Source organism: Branchiostoma floridae, chromosome 7, assembly GCF_000003815.2.
Source record: "Branchiostoma floridae strain S238N-H82 chromosome 7, Bfl_VNyyK, whole genome shotgun sequence".
Taxonomy (NCBI): Eukaryota; Metazoa; Chordata; class Leptocardii; order Amphioxiformes; family Branchiostomatidae; genus Branchiostoma; species Branchiostoma floridae.
The window spans coordinates 20,882,380-20,901,802 of record NC_049985.1 but is presented as its reverse complement, the minus strand read 5'-3'; the positions used below and the strand labels follow the sequence as shown (position 1 = coordinate 20,901,802).

The 19,423-nt window shown below is 42.8% G+C and overlaps 1 protein-coding gene across 1 annotated transcript in view; it reads right to left on the bottom strand.

Annotated features, from left to right (window-relative positions):
• The window catches only part of LOC118419233 (protocadherin Fat 4-like), a gene marked incomplete in the record, with an annotated part of 82,732 nt that overhangs the window by 2,048 nt on the left and 61,261 nt on the right, over positions 1-19,423 (bottom strand). The window contains 7 exon segments of the mRNA XM_035825582.1: positions 44-611; positions 834-1,107; positions 1,530-1,738; positions 1,996-2,303; positions 4,265-4,347; positions 12,830-15,097; positions 15,099-17,626. Coding sequence (XP_035681475.1) covers positions 44-611; positions 834-1,107; positions 1,530-1,738; positions 1,996-2,303; positions 4,265-4,347; positions 12,830-15,097; positions 15,099-17,626 — 6,238 coding nt within the window.

Sequence of the window (19,423 nt, the reverse complement as noted above, 5' to 3'; positions counted from 1 at the left end):
CTCCTGACCACCGTTTGCCATGTGTCCGCCATTTTGTTTCGCAGTTTTGGGAGCCTGGTCCTTCTTCCTCAACATGCGCCGACGGTGGTAGACAATGAAGGCGATGAGGATGATAACAGCAACGAGACAGAAGAACACGATCACGATAATCACGCCTATGTGTAACCCGGGCTCCGAGGTCTGCGGCAGCTTGATCTCGCAGTTATCCCCGCTCCATCCATCCACACACTGGCATGCGCGACCAGTGGCCCCTACACCGACACACACTTGGTTGGTTCCACACGTGAATCCGATGCACGCTAGAGCATTTTCACAAAGAGTGCCGTTGTAGTTGCCATCGCAGCGACACCTGAATCCGCTGTCGTTAGGAATACACGTTCCGTTGTTCTGGCAAGGAGACGACCCGCAGGCACCAGGCTCGGCGCACTCATACTGCTGCCATTGGTCAATGCAGAGAAGGTTGTTGGGGCAAGGGTTGGAAGCACAAACTGCAGGGCTAGGGCAGCCTTCGCCAACATTTTCCGATGGAGTTGCGATAACGATGTCATTGGAGCCGACGAATGGAAGCAGTTGACCATTCAATCTCAGTTCGTCGATACAGCCATCAAATCCTGCAGAGAAAACAAAGTAAGGCATTTGGTTTAAAAGCATAGGTAAAATTTCAACAGTGACAGATGTATCAATGGATAACATATAGTGTATGACTGAGACACATTTTTACCATACAGTGCAATCATATTCAGGATGGTTGTCTTGCTAACATGTACATTTAAAAACCAGTGTCTTTCTACAATACCAAAAGAAAATCAGAGTATACAGGTGTTGGCATGTACCTGGTAAAGTCTGGCCCTCAATAGTGACTGGTGTGTTGGTACCACCCAAGGACATGGTAGCCACGTCAGAACTCAGGAAGTCGTGGGTGGTCCCGGTGATTTCCGTGTTCCAGTCCTGCGTCTGCTCTTCGTTCTGGAGGAACAGTGAGGTGGAGGTGCTTCTGCGCACCAGGCTGACCGTGTGCCACAGGCCGTTGGTGACCGCCACATCGATCTCCCTGGTCCTGTGTCCTGACCCAGCATTGTACGAGTACACCAGCTTCCCTGCCTTCACCTGGGCAAATACAAACAGAACTCCTGCTCAGATCTACTATCTTTTAACTTCCAACATGCTAAGGTAGCCATTTTGCACCAAACTTAGATTGGTAATGGGGTAAGACACCAAGACGAAGACTGAAAAAAGTGGGTGCACAAACATGCTAGGCAATTAGAAAATATTTGATTTGACCTCTGATTTTGTATACTGCTATTCAACAAGTTCTTAGGAAGAAGAGACCTAATGGCGTAACACAAACTCGTTATAAGGAAGGTATTTCTTTGTCACTGATCTTCAGGAGAAAAAGTACATGCATGACACTTGTTAATCGCAGAACTTCATAGACTTTTCAAACTGCAAACCATTATGATGCATTTACAAGTTAATAGTCTAATAAAAGCACTATACTATCAGATCAGGTAGTCTTGGTGTAAGCTTACCTCCAGGACAGTGTATCTGCTGGAGCCGCCTGCATACAGCAAGAGTCCGCTGTTCTCTCGTGTGCGGAACTTGAGAGACAGAGAAGTGTCCTGATTGGCTCTCCTCCTACGGCTGGAAACCTGGTTCCCCAGCTGTAGTTGCCGTACATAGCTCTCCTTGATTTGGAACTCCACAAAACTGCTGCCACCAAAGGAGAAGGGAACACGTCCTGTGAAAATCAAGGGCTTTGGTGAGAAACAATGGCAGAAGAGCAATTAGACTTCACCCCTCAAACGGTTAAGTGCAAAACATACAGAAATTACAATGTAGAAGCCCACAGAGCCCTAAAAACAATACATATGTACCTGCCAGGGTGACGTAACGGTAAACTAAGGTTCTTGGTTAGATTGCACATCATTGAAAAAAAAATATGGCCAATTCTGAATGGGCGCATGACGTGTGCAGGGGAAGAAGACGAGCACTCACTTTTCTCACAGTTGTCGCCGACGTAAATGTCCGAACACTGGCACTGGTGACTGGACCATTTGTCTTGGCACGCGGCACCGTTTTTACAGGGATCTGGCGAGCACACGTCTGACACCACCCTGGGACATCTGTCTGAGATGCCGCGAGAAGAGAGGGGTCCAGCTAGGTTGATGGGCACGCCATTTATCGTCACCTCCCGGATACATCCTACGAAATCGTTGGACGAAACCTGTCCCGGTCGCACCAGAATTGCATCAATCGTCTGCACACCGCCGAGCATCATGGGTAGGCCACTCAGGTCCAAACCGCTGCAGAAATACAAAGGAATTGAAGTCAGACAAGGTCGCCTTGAAAATCTTCAAGGCCATTTCCAAGGAGCCTGGGATTTATCTGTGTATAGTTGGGAGATTATTCCTCCCCTGATGCACCAACCAGTGGATTATACTGTCAGGAAGGGTTTATTTGTTTAAGAGGAGGAATGATCTCACAAGGCTGATTAGCAGATGGGTTGCACAGTTAGGCAGATATCAATTTCATACACCTGCCAAGGCGGTTTCACTGTCAACAGTAAATTGTTTCTTTGGTTTCTTGCAAGACAAAAGAAACAAGGGAGGGGGGGGGGGGGTGATTGAATGTATATATCTAAAACAAGTTGTGTACATCATAAAACAAAGCTTGCCTATCATGTAAGACATCTAGTTAGTAAAGAGTCATATTTTGTTGCACATAATGACTGCAAAGTGATGCCAACTGTCAGTTTTCAGTAAACATGTGTTGTAGAAGATTACAAGTCTGTCATGAGTTTAGTATGGAGTTACGTTTGTTATGTTTTAGTTGAACTTAAAATGTCGGTTTTTAGCAAACATGTGCATGTTTGTGATGAATATATAGCATTGCTTTGAATAATGTTTGTTATCTTTTCTTGAATACAAAACAATGTCAACATACACATGAACGTAGAACACTTCATTTTGAAGTAAACATTTATATTTCAAAAGAATATTTTGTCCATCACTCTGAAGCAGCGGATCAAAGTATGCTACTGCATGCTATTTCGTGTTTATTATTGTTTGATGGTGAGCCAACACCTTTCTTCGTACATGTAAGTGCTGGTGTGGGTGGACACGCAACTTCCAAACAGGGCATCAACTTTCTAAGGTTAATTGTCAGAAATTGGGCCTTAAAACCATCACGATCTGAGTCTTAGATTTCAAATATGTGGTGAAGTCAAAGCCAAGGCATGAAAAAAGAACATTAAAGACATCTGAAATGTGATTTTGGCACTAGTTTTGCTGACTTAATTGCTACCAAAGCTGGTGGGCATACATAATGACATTGTCAAGGCTACAGCTGACACTGTGTTAGTCTGTGCCTCAAGATTCATAACCTTGGTCTTAAGTTATGCAAGGACTTTCTGCTTACTGCTTTCTCTACATGTTGTGTGTATCATAATCATGTGGTTACTTGAAAGCAGGGGGTATTCGGGAATTGCTTTGCAACTGAGCATTTAACATTTTGGGTCTAATAAACTCAAATCTATGTCCAAAAACACTTGTTTGTGAGATTGCCTGCCTTTTCAGTTTAAATTTAATATCATATATAACTGTATAAAGGTTAACAGTGGCATTATTTTTTTTTGTTCTTGTGACCTCTAAAAACATGACAGTAAAAATGCTTCTATCGTATTACTACTGAAGAATTGTTCCTACCCTAAAATAAGTCCTCATCAAAAAAAGGGAATTCATGGTACAATATCTTTTGTGATGCGAGTCACTTTTTCCTCAGAGAGGGTCCATGTGATCACGATTGAAGGAATTTCATTCAGGCAACACATTTTCCAACTCTTCAAATGTACATGCACTTGAAACAACCCTCAGTTCAACTTGTGCCTCAAGGTTCCTTACAGCTTTGCACAGGAAATGTAGAAATGCCTGAATTTTCTAAGGGGTGGTCCTAATAATAAGGGACATGAGGTCCTGGAGGACACATTCCTCCGTTATTCCAACATCAAGTTCACTGAAATCACCCTGATCCCCACATACAGTTGTAATCAAAAATGCCTGCAAAATAAGTCCATGGCTTTAACCTTGTAACTCCATACCTACAGACTGTGTTAACACAGGTTATAATTGTTACATCACTGTTTTTTGTTTGACTGGTTGGTAGGTTGGTTTGATGGACTGCCAAGACAAAAGGACAGGTTGGATTGCTTTGCTAGATGACAAACCCAGTGAGTAATTTGATAGGAAGGTAGAGTAAGGTGTGTTACCTTGCTGTTCCAGTGCCTCCTGTGTTTCGACAGAAGCCAGCAGGGGAGGATGAACCACAGTTGTCCACTATGAGAGTGCCATCCTAAAAAAAAAACACAAGAATCGTTGTTACTAATAAAAATCAAAATATCATCCAAAGCACATAGCACACTCTGAGTTGTTCTATACACTCAACATCTTGTCATCGATTGTATCTATCTTGTTATAATTATGTTGCAATTGTCATGCTCTTTGATATGGTGATTTCTATGTTGTCAATGGTTTATTTACCTTTGCCATGACTATGTTTACAATGCCATTTATTCATGTGTCTAGCATAATTTGAGCTATGTAGATGAATATTTGGTGGTTCAGCATTTGGGAAAATGAAGGTCAAGTGTGATAATGATTTTGGTATCTCATGCTCCGGACATACTAAGATCACCAGGTAATTTTTGCTTAAGTTGTTGATACAACATGTAGCTCTTGGGACAGAGAGTAAGCAGTGTAGGTTTGGGCCACCATACAGCCAGGCTTCTTTTTTAACTGCAGGGGCCGATTTGGTCTGAAACTTTGAAATAGAATAACTCGTTTTGTCATGAACATTGAAGGTGTGTGGGCCAACCTGCATGCACCACTTCCAGTCATTGTTTAAAACATTGATTGACAGATCATAATTCATTTTTAAACCATTCATCTTTCCACTGACAATGTCAAGAGCTGACAATGTCAAGAGCAAACCTAATCCTTCTAAAGGAGGCAGCAGCTAACAACCTACTCAAACCATAACAACGTCAACTTACAGGATATACATATTGACCTAAAGAGGAAAACATGAACTTGCTGACGACGCTGGTGTATAACTAGTCTTACAGAACAAATACATTTTCCTCTATACGTCAAGGAACGGAGCCAAACGTGCCACAAAAAAGCGCCATCGCGAAATGGCACGTCGACACAGTACATAAAGTATGAGTCAAGTCAACAGTGACTCGCCCCAGACAACAAAGAAGCAAGGTCTTTTGGAGGATCGCACCCTGGTATCCGGTGTCAGACTCTTATTTTCACCTCCACGCTTGACGTACATTGTACATGGCACCTGTGCAGGACTGCGACTTAACGTTTGCTCGCTGTCAGGACAGAATGTTGGGAAGGCTGTGGTGTTTACTTGTCTGTCGGGGGAATCCGGGTTGGGCTTTCCTGCCTTTTTTTTTAGTGTCCATTGTCCTCAAACTACCACAGGGTAGGTCAAGGTGTAAAAACTTGATTCAGAAACACTGGGTCATAGGACAGACTTTTTTGTTTTTTAAACAGGTCTTTGTCTTAAGATCAACATCACCTAATAATATACAATTGGTCAAGGTGGTTGAAAGGCCAGAGGATCTCTGGGTGCTTGAAGATGAAGCAAAGACAGGAAACGTCCTGATGTCAGAAGTGAAAGATTTGTGTTTGCATCCTTCATCTTGTGTGTAGGAGCCACCCAGATTTGGGTCAGCTTCAGGTATAGGACTTTGTGTATGATTTTTGTATGTCTTTGGTAAGTTTCAGCCTATAATGAAGAACCCCAAACACCCTGTACACTTCAAGATACATAAGGGATTTCTTTTCACAAGGATCACATTTTGATTTACAAAGCACTTAACAAGGAGTTTCTCAACATATTTTGCTCAGCAAAATTCTTTGAAAAGGAAAGATATCTACAGTTTTAGTCATCAACTCTGTACATAGGTAAAGAGCTTGAATTGGACAAGTTTTCACATTAATAATGACTCAGAATGACAGCTGTCAATCACTCTTGTGTGCCCTCCCCTGGCCAGCCCCCATTCCCCCCTCCCTCCCCTACAAACACCAAACAAGTGGACAAACACTACTCTGTGTGACTAACATGGCAGAACAACAGCAAACACACAAGCTGAGCAGGCAAATATGGCAGCAAGACCCAAAATACTTTGGTCAACAGTTAATTGGGGCTCAGGCAATCTTACAACCTTGGAAGCAAGCTGTTACCACAGCCAAAATTTTCATGAGGTTACAATAAGTCCATGCGAACAATATTTGCAACAATATAGTCATCTGTTCTCAAATTTGTAATTATAGCAGGAGGTAAATTCTTGGCTGTTTTACAATCACAGACAGATAGTTTAGAATAATCCCAATCCTCTACTTATTTGCAACTTTTGTAATCTGTTTACTGCAATAACAGAGGTTTTGCAGTTTCTTCTTTCCAATGTTGGAAAACAGGGAAAGCATGATCATTATTATAATAATAGATTGCCTTAAAACATTGGAAAGACTTGCCCCAGCAAGAATGGCTGGGTGTTGTCTACATGTGTTATGTGGGTGGAATAACGGGCTAATAGAGATCACCTAGATGGACTACTGAGCCAAAAGTCACACAGTCCATTTCAAGTTGGCACGACAGTGGGCAAGAATTGCTAAACAGTTATAACTATACTTATAGTATCCTGACTGTCCTTCAAAAGTTTTTCCCTTGGGGAAAGTCCTGGCTTGCAAAAAATAAATGGCAGGTGGTTTCACTTTACCTTTCATTACCATGGTTACAATTAAACAAAATTCTAACAACCATTGTTTTCTTTTGACTCACAGTTCAACTTGGTCATCATTGAGTTTTTGTCTTTACCAGAATGCCCCTCCCCCAAGCAGGAAAACACAAGAAACAGACCTATTTTCTTAAAGACCAGAGGGGGCTCCATTCTCGCTTTCTCTACCTTCCATTATCTTTCAAGTCAAATTTGATAAAGGGTGACCACTTGATGTAATTCTGAGTATTGTATGGGGAGAAAGCTGCCCAAACATCGGTCGGTTTTTAAGAGGAGGCAGCCAATGCCTTGGAGCCTTGGACTAGGTTCAACAGTATGCTTGAATGGAGGGAATCAATTAACGGCCCAGGCAGTTTGCCAACCTGAAACCCTGTCATGGTAGGGTGAGTGCAAGTTGGTACCTGTGGTTTGGCAAGCACAGAAAATGGGAGATTCTCACCTTCAATTTATATTTGTATATATGTGTGTACACTATCATTAGATATTTAAAGGAAAGTCTGAAATGTCACACAAAATAAGCAGTATATAGCTGCAATGTACCATGCAATTCCTTTGCTCTTTTGTTCAAGAACCATGCCTCAAAGCATCCAGTGGCATTTAGTGAGACGGACGAACTTTTTTGTTTAATGACTGTATGGGATTTGAACTCTGAACCTTATGATCCAAAAGCATGGTCACTAACTGTCTGCTACAAAGAATAGAAACAAATATCTTCAGACCTTCTCTAAGAAGTAAGGAAACAGTGCTGGTAATATTACTCTGTTTAGCAAATGCTGAGAGGTGAAACAGAGAAGCATAAAGGAGCCCAGGTGACCAGAACAACCTGCCTATTACCTGTGCTAAGGAAGTGTTGAAGGAATGTGGGTAGTGGAACACCTGATCTGGTATCACAGAGCACAGACTAACACCTGTAGGAGGAGAGAACACCTGGCTTGGGTTTCTCACCATATCTTAACTGCAGCATGCATGGCATGATGAAACAGTTAAGAAATGCAGAAGCTCAGTACCATAAAGGGGATCATCTGCCTACTGTAACTACACTGTACTCTGAAAACTTGCTTCTAATTCAACTGCCAACTTAAAACATAACTTATGAAAGACTCCTACTAGTAATTCCACTTCTACTGTGACATTAACTTGATGAAGCTTCACTAATCAAAGATATTTTAATTTACAGTACCCAGATTATTCCCCATACCAGTACGTTGATATTTGAACCCATGAGCTTGCAATACAGAAGCAGGTTTGTTAACCCCTACACCACTGCACAGCCACCTGTCTTCCTGGCAAACACTAATTTTTGAACTGTCTACAACCAACAGGATGCTGGAAAATACGCTTGGATTGTACAGCTGTTATCTAAACCTTCAGGAAAGGACAAGGCTGAGGAAACGAGCTCCAAGCAAAATGATTCCTGCAAATATTGCCTGTAGCCAAGGGAACCAGGAAAATATTATATATAACAATTTTGACTTCTCATAAATACCTTTAAAAAAAAGAAATGCTTATATTAATACTAGACAACATTAAGCAAGCAGACTTTGAAGATAGAGCCAAGAAAAGGATTCAAACATTTGACAAGATTAAGTCTTGGTGGTTGCCCTATACCTAAGTACAAATCTTTTAGACCAGAGATGACCTTCAAATTTATGACTTAAGCTTTTGCAATTAGCTCCAGATTAAAGAAGATTAAGGCAGATTACTAGGTGTCAAAACAAGGGGCTGCCTACCTAATTGACAGGGGTGTAAATAGGATGGGATTGAATACTGTCAGGTGGTTGGACAAAAATTTCAATTCGACCGGTAGGCTATTTATCATAAATATATTAGGGAAAACTCTATTTAGTTCAAAGAGATGTCTGGTAGAGACTATTGTTCAGGACAGGCTTTTAGCCAGGCATGCGTCAACGCGTCATCTGGACGCCCTTTTCTTAGAATAACAAGAAATTTGATGCCCCTGGACGCCCTATACTGGGGAGGAAATCCTCTGACAAGCATGAAATTCTGATTGACCAGGGATGCTACAAGGTCATCTGTGGTCACAGTCTTCTACTGTGACATCTGTAACAATATTTTTGCCTCTTGGGATACCTTAGAATGCACTGTTTCAACTTAAAATCATGAAAAACTCTGCACCGTGGAAGGTGGATGCCCCCAGACCCCCCTACAATAGTCACTTACCGCGACTCACCAATAAGTTTGGACACCCTATTATAAAACCCTAGCTAAAAGCCTGGTTCAGGATGACATTTCCCCCTCTGGCCAAGGAAAGGAAACCACTGATTTATGCACCTCATGTTACCCTGATCCAACCCTGAGCAATTCCGGCCATTCTCTTAGTACTGTAGAGTCCATTCCAAGACACCATGCGGATGTTTGTTGCTATTGTTTAGAATTGATTTTAAAGTTTTGTAATTATATGTCTAGGACATTTGATACTTCTGAAATATTTCTAACACAGTTTCAACTTTATAAATATTTCCCTGGTCCTGTAAAACTTTGGAAATATTCATGGTGTGGAATTGGATACTTCTAATGGTTTCTAAATAATGATAACAGCATTCTACCATTATTTACCATTTTCTACCATTTTCTACCATTTTTTGTAAATAGTTCGGTGGGCTGGGAATATAGCAATTCACACATCCTTGCAAAGTATGGTTGGGTGCCATGCAACAATGGCCCACCACAAAGGATCCACCAGTGCCCAGCAGTGAAATCTAAAAATATACAGATGCAACAATAGGGCTTACTTTTATGGGGGCAATAAACTAATTTTACCATTTAGCCAGGTTTACCATTTTTTGTAAATATTTGTAAATGTGAAATAATCACAGAGAGGTTTCACAATTATTCTAAATAAAGATATTTTTGTACAGTTACTTTCAAAATGTTTCTAAAATATTCAAAGAAATTCAAATAAATGAGTATTTTCTTAGTCAATTTTTTGAAAATAATTTAATTAGTGTGGCTCAGATATTCTTTTATTCAAAATAATTCAGACTAATTATAAATATCGCCTAAAAACCCTCATGGTGTCTTGGAATGGACTCTAATACCAAATAATCATTTCTACGGGAGATTGTTTATCACTGCTTTCAAGTTTCATTATTAACTTTTTCTGTTTCAGTTATTGGTACACAATCGCCATAGGCCAAATAGTTCTCCAATTCTGATTTTAGACTGTAAAACTGTTTAATCACTGTAAATAAGGTGTTGTACTGAATTTAGTTACAATGTTTGACTACAGAAGGTATAAGTTTACTTTACTCAATGGTACTTTTTTATTAGTATATTTCATTTTCACCTCTTTTAGAAAATTGTACTTCATCTACATTGTTAACATACACTATTTTCTGTGTGCTTGCTAGCTTTTAGGATTTTGACAATATTGCAATAAAACTTGCTGAAGGCTTCGTATTATTATCATGATGTCGTTGAAGGTCTCTCTTCCCTTCTACAAGTAAATAACTAACACAGAATTTTATCACATGTCTACAAAATCAGTACACAATCTACTTTGTAAAGCTGTAGCCTTTTGCTATTTAGTCTTGAAAATCCAGACTACCATTCTTTTGCCTAATTGAATATTGTTTGTGTCCCCTCATGCATACAAGTACATCTATAACTCCACCTGAAAAAACAGGCAGGACCAGTTTTCCAGTCTTTTGTGCGGAACATATGATCCGAGTATGCCCACATATTAGTCTGTACTCTTACACCAGTTTGGTCTTTGAAGACTGTAATAGTCGCGCTGCCCCCATCTTTCGGGTCACCAGTGATTCCCTGCTTCTTTATTTGTAGGGGCTTCTTCCCCCAGGCAAAACTTCATACATGTACACCTGCAGTCTTGCTTCTCCTGCAGTCTAGCATCTGTGATACGTAACTTATAGGCCAGGCTAAGTAAATTTCCTAGCAGCTTTTGGGGAGGGGGGTGAAAGTTGAATACAAGCCAACTCAAAAAGGACTGAATGCTTTTTACTTGTAAATGCTCGGCTAATGGCATTTGGAATTTCTTTTAAAAGTGTGCAAATTCGACATTCAAATTTGCTGTAAATATTCATAAGTTTGCAATGTCTAACTTTGCACTGACATCCTGAATAATTTCCATTGCTGCACCACTTCTACTAATACTATGCCGCAGAAATATTCAAACTGCAAACTTGAACATACATTTTTACATGTACAATACAGCAAAAACTTCCAATCACATCCTACTGCAAAATGAAGTCACTGCAAAAATAACAGAATCTACAGTATTGGTTCAAATTGCTTTTTCCAACTGAAAAGGCAAGGGTCTAAGGCACTAGAATAAATGTCTAAAACAACATGACCATAAGTCCAAGCAACTAGAGCCTGTAGAGGAGTTTACCAAGCTGTTGTAGTCACAGTCTGGCCGAGCTGTTGTAGTCACAGTCTGGGATACCAGGACTTCTTGTCCCTTCTGGATAAACCCACAATAATCTCCTGACTACACAGTACCATCAAGTCATCATGACAAAGTCACTTGTTACAGGGAAATAAACCAAGAGAGTTTGTGGACTCAGAAGATCTTTCGATATGTTGTGTCTTGTGTCTGACAATAACCTATATTTGGTGTAAGTGAAATATTTGCAAGGTGAAGTTCTTCTTGATATACATGCACTTACACTGAAAAATGTACCAGCTTCCTTTTCAGCATTTGGCTTCTAACAAAGTTATCATTTCCACAAAAGATCTTCTAACAGGTGCCAAAACATGCCATTATACAATGTACATGCAATTGTGAAAAAGTCATGCACGGTTTGCTTCTTGATATCCACTAACAAAAATCAAAGAATTTTCACAATTTATAAAGCAAAAAAACTATGCTTATAATGAACAAGAGTCTTTCATTTGCAAGATTAATATGCAATAGGGCATGTAAACATTTTGGTTTATACTTTCTTTTTTTAATTTTCTAGTCAATGAAATGATAGTGCCATAATCTACTACAAGAATAGAACCCAACCCCGCCAAGACAAACAAGATTTGCAGAGCCAAACTAACTCCTGCCAAGAGTTCATAAGACCGATTCCGTTAGCTTTACTAAATTCCTACTCGACAGCAACTTCTCCATGGCTGGAGATCCCAGGTGGACGGAAGAATTAGGAAAATCCAGTGTTTGGACTGAATCAAGGTGATATAATCCCAGCAGATTAACCAAGCTCTCACGGCATCCACATTCCACCCATACCGGCCCTACCTCACAAAAAGTGTGCAACCAAGTTGAAAAGAATTTGAACATTTCAGGCAAAACAAAGAGATGCTGTTTTCCACCAACAGTCACAGAATTTGTTGTGGCAATGTTTAGATTGTGACTTCTGCTGCCAAAACAAGAAAATCATGTCAAAATTGAAATTCTTCCCATTTCATTAATGCTCTATTACAGGAACTTACCCAACCAAGACTAGAAAGAAAACGGCAACCTTAGGCATAATACTAGTATTGTTTCTAGAAACAATAAAAAAAGAACTGTCGAAATTTGACTGATTCCATTTTTTTTTTGTTCTTCAAAGTGCAAAGTCATCCTCATAACGATTCATGACAAAGCTTAGGTTGGCATTTCTTTTTGTTCTTCGCAATGCAAAGTCATCCTCGTGATTTATAACAATTCATGACAAAGCTTTAAGGTTGACTTCAAAGAAAAAGCCAAACCTTTTATGCTATCAGGCCAAAGACAATGGTGAGTGGCATTGTTTTCTTCCCTGTTTACATAGCTTTGTGCCATTGTGTGGCTATTACTCTCAACTGATGAAACGATGATAAGGCACACCTGTATTGTTTATTTAGGAAGCATTCCAACTTATAGCAAGACAAAAATGTTGACCTGTAGAACGTTAACCTTGGAGAAAACATCTGAAGTTTAACCGTAACAGGTGTCCACAAATTTATTGGACTCTTTACAGCTCTCTGTATAAAGGGAGTCTTCTTTTTATCACAGTATGACGTTAAGGATGATCCTAAAGTGCAAATATAGTATTGTTATTCAATAAGGTACCCTACCTTGCCATTCCTCCTAGCGGTGACGGTGTGCCACTGTCCGTCAGCCACGTTCTTCTCCACGCTGATCCGAGTGATCCCGTCGCCCAACTGATACGACAGTCGCAGCTTCCCTTCCATGATTTCCAGTGCGATGAAATCTGAGGAGTCTGATTCTTCAGCATCGTAGTTGTATAAGAGGAGTGCATTTGTCATGACGGTTGCAAACTCGATCATGATGTCATTGTTACGCTGGTCCAACACAGGAAACTGCATGTACGAAACCTCTTCGAATCCATAGCTCGTGATCTCACAGTTGTCACCTTTCTCGCCAAATCCACACCGACAGGAGTACGACGTCTGCCCGTCTGTGCACGTGCCGTTGTTGAGGCATGGTTGGGAAATGCAGTAATCCACATCAATTTCGCAATTCTTCCCGGTGAACCCCTGTGCACAAGAACAGGTGTAGTCGTTCAGTCCTTGAAGGCATTGCCCGCCGTTTCGACAGGGGTTGCTGCTGCATTCGTCAAAGTCGTTTTGACATCTGTCACCATGGTAACCAGGTGGACATTCGCAGGTGAAGGTGCCGATCTCGTCTGTACAGGTGCCTCCGTTGAGACAGGGAGTTGCATCACACTCATTGATCTCAATCTCACAACTGTCTCCCGTGTAACCTGTGGGGCAGCTACAGGTGTAACGGTTACCAGTGTCCACAGACACGAAAATCACTGGATCGCTTTCCAGAATGTTCCGAGAGGAAGTGACCTGAAGCGTTTTGCTACAGACGCCGCCATGTTGGCAAGGGCTGTCACTGCAGGGGTTAAAGTTCACAGCGACAATGGAAACACTTGCCGTGTTTTCGATGTTAGTCTTTCTGTTGGTGATAGCCGTGGCTGCTTGCTGCGGCACCATGAACTGCTGGTTAGTTTGCTGAAGGGCAAGAACAATGTCCAGATCTTCTCCAGTATTCTCCATGCTGTACAAAACTGTACTATAAACTCCAGATATGTCATTCAATGCTGAGATGAAGTTCGTATAGGAGTTCTTCAAAAAGTTGCTGGTAGTTACGTTGTTCAGCCTCACAATGATGCCATTGGTTACTGCGTCACTGGTGAACTCTCGGAAATGCACGTGGACCGTAGAGACGACGGAAGCATGGACACCGTCATCTCCACTGACTCGGAGAGTGTAGTCTGTTACTGTGTTAATACGCCCAGTGTTGAGATTACACAAGGAGGGGATGGAGAAGACCTGGGTGTTACCTTGGGTGATCGTACAGCTAAACGTGTCACCTATGTCCGGATCGATGGGGTGAACGTTTCCAATTGGTCCGCCTGGGAAGGACCCGTCCTGGCTGTGGATGTAGATGTCCACAGTACGCGGCGTGGAGGGATTATCGTTGACATCTTCCACAACGATGTGGACCGTGTGGGTGGAGGACATGGAGGGGGATCCTGAATCTGTAGTCTCCACGATCAGATAGAAGTCGCTCTGTTGCTCGCGGTCGATCTGACGGGTCGTGCTGAGCCGGCCGCTACCCTGATCCAGGGTGAAGTACTGAGAGTTGTGTCCACCAATCAACCGGTACGAGAACGGCCCACGGTTGGGATCAAGGTCAGGGTCGGTGGCGCTGAGGGTCATCACTGTTGTTGGTGCTCTGTTTTCCAGCACATAACCGGTGACATTCGGTGGGACGAATTCGGGACCATTGTCGTTAATATCATCGATGTTGACTACGACGTAGGTAGTGCCTGTTGCAGGAGGGATACCAGTGTCTGTTGCTGTGACAGTGAGATTGTAGGTGTCAATGGTTTCCCGGTCGAGCCGACTTGCTGTGCTTATGATGCCACTGATCTGGTTTATGCTGAAAGCACTGCCCTCGTTCCCATCCTGGATGCCATACACAAAGGATCTGAAGTCTGCTCTCAAGTCGTTGTCAATGGCAGACACAGTGAGAACAGAGGTGCCAATGTTATCGCCTTCACTCACATGGCCTTCATACAGGCTGAACTCAAACACTGGGGGATCATTAGCATCAATGATGGTGATGTTCACCTGGATTTCATCAATATCATTACCGAGGATGCTGCCACGGTTTTTAGCAATGACAGACAGCATGATATGACTAGACGTCTCTCTGTCAAGCCTCTGTGCAACGGTGATGGCTCCACTCTCCAGACCAATGGCAAATCCTTTGTCATTGCTGCTACCCACCAGAATGTAGTTCACAATGCCGTCCGATCCGTCATCCCTGTCTGTTGCGTACACTGTACCAACAGTTGTCCCTGGTTTCTGCAGATTCCGAAATCTCGAAGGTGTAAAGTCTCTGTAGGAAGACTGGAGCATACTCGTTCTGCCCAGTGAGGTGGATGTTAACAGTGCAGGTACCGAATCTTGATGACGCCTCCACATTAGTAGCAGTGACTTGTAGGGTATACATTTGCTTCCGTTCATAGTCCAGGCCACCTTGGGAGGTGATCTCCCCCGTTACTGTATCGATGATAAAGAGGTCCTGACCATCTCCTCCAGTGATCTGGTACCGGATCGCTGCATTTGCTCCTGTGTCTGCATCAGTGGCTGTTACCATGACAACAGATGTGCCGCTTGGAGAGTTCTCAGGAATGCTGGGATCATAAGTCGCAGGGTCAAACATCGGATCATTGTCGTTAACATCTGTGAGGTCCACCGTGAGGATGACAAAATTCTCACGATACAGGAGCCCACGGTCACGAGCAGAGATGTTGAGGTGATACGTTGGTGTGGTTTCGTAGTCTAAGACTGCTGCAACTGTTACCGACCCTGTTCGAGGGTCGATATAGAACTGTCTGTAGTCATCTCCTCCTACAATGGAGTACCTGATCTCACCATTCACACCAGAGTCTCTGTCAGTGGCTACAACGGTGAAGACGTGGCTGTTCATTGGACGGCTCTCCTCAATGGTCACCTGGTAGGATGGAGCGGAGAAAGCAGGAGCATACACATTGACGTCAGTCACCAGGATGGAGACATCTGTGGTGGTGGACAGAGCGGGACTGCCCTGATCGCGGGCTTGTACCGTTACTGAGTACCAGATATTCTGACGACCAGACAGAGATGCGCTTACTGAAACCCAGCCAGTTGTCCTGTCGATGCTGAATAGATTTGGATTTGTTCCATTGCCACCTGTGATGGAATACTCTACCTCAGCATTGCTGCCGATGTCCTGATTGTCCACAGCCAGGACTTGGATGATCATCTCGCCGATCTGTGCGTTTTCTGGCACAGGGCTGAAATATGACACTTCCTGAAAGACTGGTGCGTGGTCATTGGCATCGATGATGTTAATGATCACAGTGACTTCTCCCGACAGGGGAGGGGTGCCGCGGTCAGTAGCAATAACCACAAACTGGTGGTGATTTGGGTTGGTAGTGCCAGTCCAATCTGGAACAAATTCCAGGGAATTCTTTGTCAAGATGGCCCCACTGCTCTCATCAAGGCGAAAGAAGTTTGAAAGTGTCTTCATGCGATAGAACACTTCGGCATTCGTGCCTTCATCTTCATCAGTTGCTACCAGTCTCGTCACCAGCTGGTTAGCACGGATCCCCTCTGGGAGGTTACGCTCGAAAACAGGAGCACTGAAACGAGGTGGGTTGTCATTTACGTCCAGTATAGTGATGGACAGTGGCGTGTTTGCTTCCCATGCAGAGTCTTCGGCGATGACAAGGAGCTCATAGTGATCGCTAATCTCGCGATCCAGGGTGGATGCAACCGTGACATTCCCACTGTCGCGTCCCATGTTGAACTTGCCCCGAGCTTCTGCATACTGTGAATCGAGAGAGAACTTGTACTGTGCCATGGCGTTGGATCCAATGTCAGGATCTGTGGTGCTGACTTGTATGACAAATGAACCTATTGGGGTATCCTCAAGAATGGAGGTGCTGTACAGGTTTCTGAACTGCATGGGGTTGTCATTTTTGTCTTCAACAGTTATGAGGACCGTAGCAGTGCCAGTCAGAGTTGGTGATCCCTTATCCACTGCCTCTACTACAAGGCTGTAGCTGTCTCGTTGTTCCCTGTCCAGGAATCGTCTGGTGCTGACCTGACCGGTGTTGGGGTTGACTTGGAAGGAGTTGTCCAAGTTTCCTGCAGCTCTAAGCCTGTATTCAAACTCTCCATTCGACCCTGAATCAGCATCTGAAGCTGACACTGTCAGCACGCTCGTTAGCGTTCCCTCGTTCTCTCCGACAGAGCCAACATATGGATCCTGGGAAAAGATTGGCGGGTTGTCGTTCACATCGGCTAATGCGATCGTCAGTCTGTGATAGCTGGATAATGCTGGGGTGTCGCTGTCCCTCGCTTCCATCCAGAGATTGAAAGAGCTTGTTTCCTCATAGTCCAGGCTCCTTCGAAGACGTACCTGGCCAGGGGGGCTCACCTCAAACACGTCTCCCTCATTTCCACCAGCAATGTGGTAGGTGATGGTGTTTGCCGGAGACGGCTTAGATGAGCTACCCTGTACTGAAGTCAGCACTGTTCCCACCGACTGCGTTTCAGGGTAGTTAAAGGTGTCGGTGCCCACACTGATGGAGGGGAAGCTTGCGGCAGGCTGGAAGTTGATGGTGACGCTGGCCGTGTCAGTACCAGCGTTGGGTCCGAGATCGCTGGCGGTGATCTGTAAGTTGTACTGACTGCTCGAGTCGCTGAGGGTCATTGCTGTGGAGATGACCCCAGTGACCCTGTCGATGGTGAAACGGTTGGCATCACTACCGGAGAGGGAGTATCTGACGTCGCCGTTGGTGCCTTCATCCGGGTCGGTAGCAGAAGCGAGAGCCACAAACGTGCCTGAAAAACATACAAAAACAATTGAGTACCGGTGTTAACTAAAGGAAATGTTATGACTTTTCCTTGTCATATAAACAAGTATCAGTATACATGTAGATAACACGAGTTACTGAAATCATGAACAATGCCAGATTTAGCGATTCTTTATAAAGATTCAAACTTAAGGAAAATATCTCCAGAGCTATCATCATTGCACATGTACATGTTCTAGAAGTAAAATATGTATATACAAATAATGCATATGCAGAGGAAGGAAAGACTTCAATTGCAACTGTCACCTTTATTATCTTATTATTATCAAAATATATGATGACAAAAGGAGGACTTGCAAGTTTGACTTGCCATTTTACAAAAGAATAGACATCCTGTCAACTTGTCCAGCCAACATGACACAGTTGTTTCAGACAGACAGTAATGTGTTGTTTCAAGTGTGGCAGACACTAAACACTGTCCCAATACACAGGAAATACCTGGCCAAACTTAGCCGGCCGGAAGAGACTTGAGTACAGGAACATGCATGTCAATAGCAAAATGTTGCAGCCTCAAGTCTTCTGTACTTTATCTGAGTAATTAGCAGAACATGATCCTGACCCCTTACTTCCTCTACGCAAGGGGAGGTTGGGAGAAAGGACCACCATGTTGGATAACGGAGGTCGTTTGAAGGTCAGCTAGTCCTAAGTGAACCCTGTATGACTCCCCCAGTTGCCCAAACTTGTCTGTTGCCAAGTTCATCTGGCATGTTGAGGGTGCGGTAGTCCGACAAGGCTGTTTACTTGCTCAAAAGCAACTAAATCCTTCCACAAATAAAGCCAATTCCTTTACTTAACATTTGTCAAAAGCAAATTCCAGACTGATTTCTGTTGACAAGGGCTTAAGGTACCGATGTTCGAGTAGCCAAAAAGAATGGACATGTAAGTTGGAGAAGAAAGAGCAAACATATCAGGGTGGCAGAGAGCTTATGTTTGGCATACTCTACATGACGTTTTCGACAACTCCACCAGACGTTTTGATGTCTCTGTCGAACAAGAACAACTGAGTGGACAGGACAGTTTGCCCTTAGCATTCCCAAGCAAACGTTCTTGCTGAAAGACCACTTAAGGTGTCTGTCCGATTGTCTTAAGACGCACAGACTACATCTTACGCCTCATCAGCAGAGGACAGAAGTTCAACCTTGTTTTCGCTGATCCAAGCTAGAGGTCATGAGGCACATGCGTAACAAGAAAAGAATTCTTGTACTTGTTTTTGCAAGTCAGGATCTCTTTTCAAGCCATGACAGTGGATGTTTGTGAGTTAAGCTAAATGCCAGTCAGTCCATCTATCCTAAAGTTAGGCAAAACATCAGGACCAAGACCAGGTCCTATAACAGTCTGTCTTTCTGTCTGGCCAATATCAATTGCATCCTAACCTTCCTCACAATAGACATATTTGTAAAATTTGGCATAAAGGACAACTACAATACACAGTTGTAAACAGCAAACATGAGATTGGGCTTTATGAAAAATGATGATATGTGAAAAAAACTGCAACTGCAACAGTTACTGTAACTCTAGCTTTTTATAATCCTTGTCTTCTTGCATTTGACATGTCACTCCTACTCACTTTCTGATCCAGGACTAAATATTGTATATCTAATGAAAACATACTACATTTCAAAATACCAGGTTTGTTACATTTTCAGAAGTGAATGCTACATTTTCCAGCAGAAATGCTACATTTCTAAGAAGAAATAACTACACCATTAACATTTATGTTATTATCAAGTAGGTTGATACACAAAGCTTCACTTGACCATCCTCC